Source organism: Apis dorsata, unplaced genomic scaffold, assembly GCF_000469605.1.
Source record: "Apis dorsata unplaced genomic scaffold, Apis dorsata 1.3 scaffold_231, whole genome shotgun sequence".
NCBI lineage: Eukaryota > Metazoa > Arthropoda > Insecta > Hymenoptera > Apidae > Apis > Apis dorsata.
In genome coordinates this window covers 1-1,860 of record NW_006263513.1, presented here as the reverse complement: position 1 = coordinate 1,860, position 1,860 = coordinate 1, and the positions used below count along the sequence as shown (strand labels likewise).

At 21.1% G+C, this 1,860-nt stretch overlaps 1 protein-coding gene across 1 annotated transcript in view; it reads left to right on the top strand.

The window, feature by feature from the left end:
• Positions 1-1,655, top strand: part of LOC102680255 (ragulator complex protein LAMTOR1) — a 2,775-nt gene extending 1,120 nt beyond the window's left edge. Inside the window, exons 3-5 of the mRNA XM_006615663.2 lie at positions 75-167; positions 303-501; positions 606-1,655. Coding sequence (XP_006615726.1) covers positions 75-167; positions 303-501; positions 606-695 — 382 coding nt within the window. The 3' untranslated portion in view covers positions 696-1,655. The remainder of the gene's footprint in view (positions 1-74; positions 168-302; positions 502-605) is intronic.
• Positions 1,656-1,860: the final 205 nt, after the last annotated feature.

The following is a 1,860-nucleotide window of genomic DNA, read 5'->3' as shown; positions in this document are numbered from 1 at the left end:
TATATATATATATATATTATAACATATATTATAACATTAGAAAAGAATTATGAAATTTTTTTGTTTTTTTTTCTTAGTGATGATTATGTTAACCAATATGCAAGTTCAGTACCCAAAAAAACAGATGAACAAAGTGCATTAAATAGAATTTTACATGAAACAGCTGCGTAAGTATTTGTTTACTTTTCTAGATTTATATGTTTATGTTATTTTTTTAATACAATTATTATTATATTATTTTATACAATATGATTAAAAATGAATTTATTATTATTAAAAATAATTAAAAAATTTAATTTCAGTAATGTGATAGATGTTGGAGCATTAGATTCGCACAATTTAGAACAACATGAATATATGGATAGATCACGTGCATATTCAAAACGTATAGAAGCTGGAGGTATTAAAGTCCCTGATAGTACATCTTGTCTACTTAAAGATGTCCCTGCTCCAGAAAAAATATTAGCAGCAGATCCTCTTGCAGCTGGAGATCATGGGCTGGTAAATATATATATAATATTTTTGTATTGTTATATGTTTAATGTTTACAATGTATTGAATAATTAATTTATTTAAATTTACTTAAATTTAAATTTTATTTACAGATTACAGAAATGCTCAATAAGGCTGTGACAGCATTAGAAGATGTAAATGTTGAACATAAGGAAGATTTAGTAGTTCCTTTCTTATCGTGATCTTTTGGCATTTCCTCAGCAAGATTATATCCTGCTTGAGTGAAATCATTGTACTATGTGACATTAAAAAACATGTCTTTTCAAAATCAATTTTCAATAAGTTTATCTGAATTTACTTCAGATTTTACTTGAATATGAATATTGATTATGCATTATAATATGGTGTATTATAAATGAAAGTACAGGTACTATTTCTTAATAACATGTTAAAGTGGCTTGACAGTTTCTGAATATACGAAATTGTTTTAAAATGTTATAAATTAAGATATTTCCAAATGACCAGTTTTTAATGAAAGAGCTGAATTTGGTAGTGCTTTTCCATAACTTATATATAATATTGTAAAAAGTTAAAACACTGTTATTAGTCTTTGCTAAGGTGTATATCAAGAAACAATATAAAAAGGCTATTTTGTCATAATTTAATAAATGGCAATTTACTTATAAATTTATCATTTTTCGTATTGAAATTGCAAAAATTAAATTTTATTGAATCAATAAATAATTTTTTTAAATTTTATCAATACTGAAAACATTTCTAACATAAATATGATAGATAAAATGTAGATTCAATAACAATCAATATTCATAAATGACTGAAATATTTACATTATTTATATTATAAATTGTATATTTTAATTATATTCACATTTTGTTTTTTTATACTATATAAATTTTGTCTCCTTTCTTATTTCATCTTTATTATATTGTTGCAAGATGTGTTTGTATAATGTCTCAAACAATCAAATTCCTAACTCAAACATAAATTTGTGATATTTATATAAATTAATGCTATTATTAATGTTATATTTTCTAATCATTATCACTCTTCTTATATGTATTTTCTTTCTCACAAACAAAATTTGTTAATTTTATATTTTATTAAATGTATAATAATTGTTATTTCACTTATGATTCTTTATTCATTTATATGCGTTAAATAAATGATAAATTGCAAAATAATATATTATTTATGAATAACAATTACTTTGAATAAAAATAATTATAACCAACAGTAATGTTCAAACATTGTATAATCGCACTTGTTATATTAACACATTGCAGCTTATTAAAATAATAAAAATAAAGTAATTAGTTTATTATTATTTGTATATAATAATAAGGTTTATTATTATTTATTATTTATATATATATATATATATATATA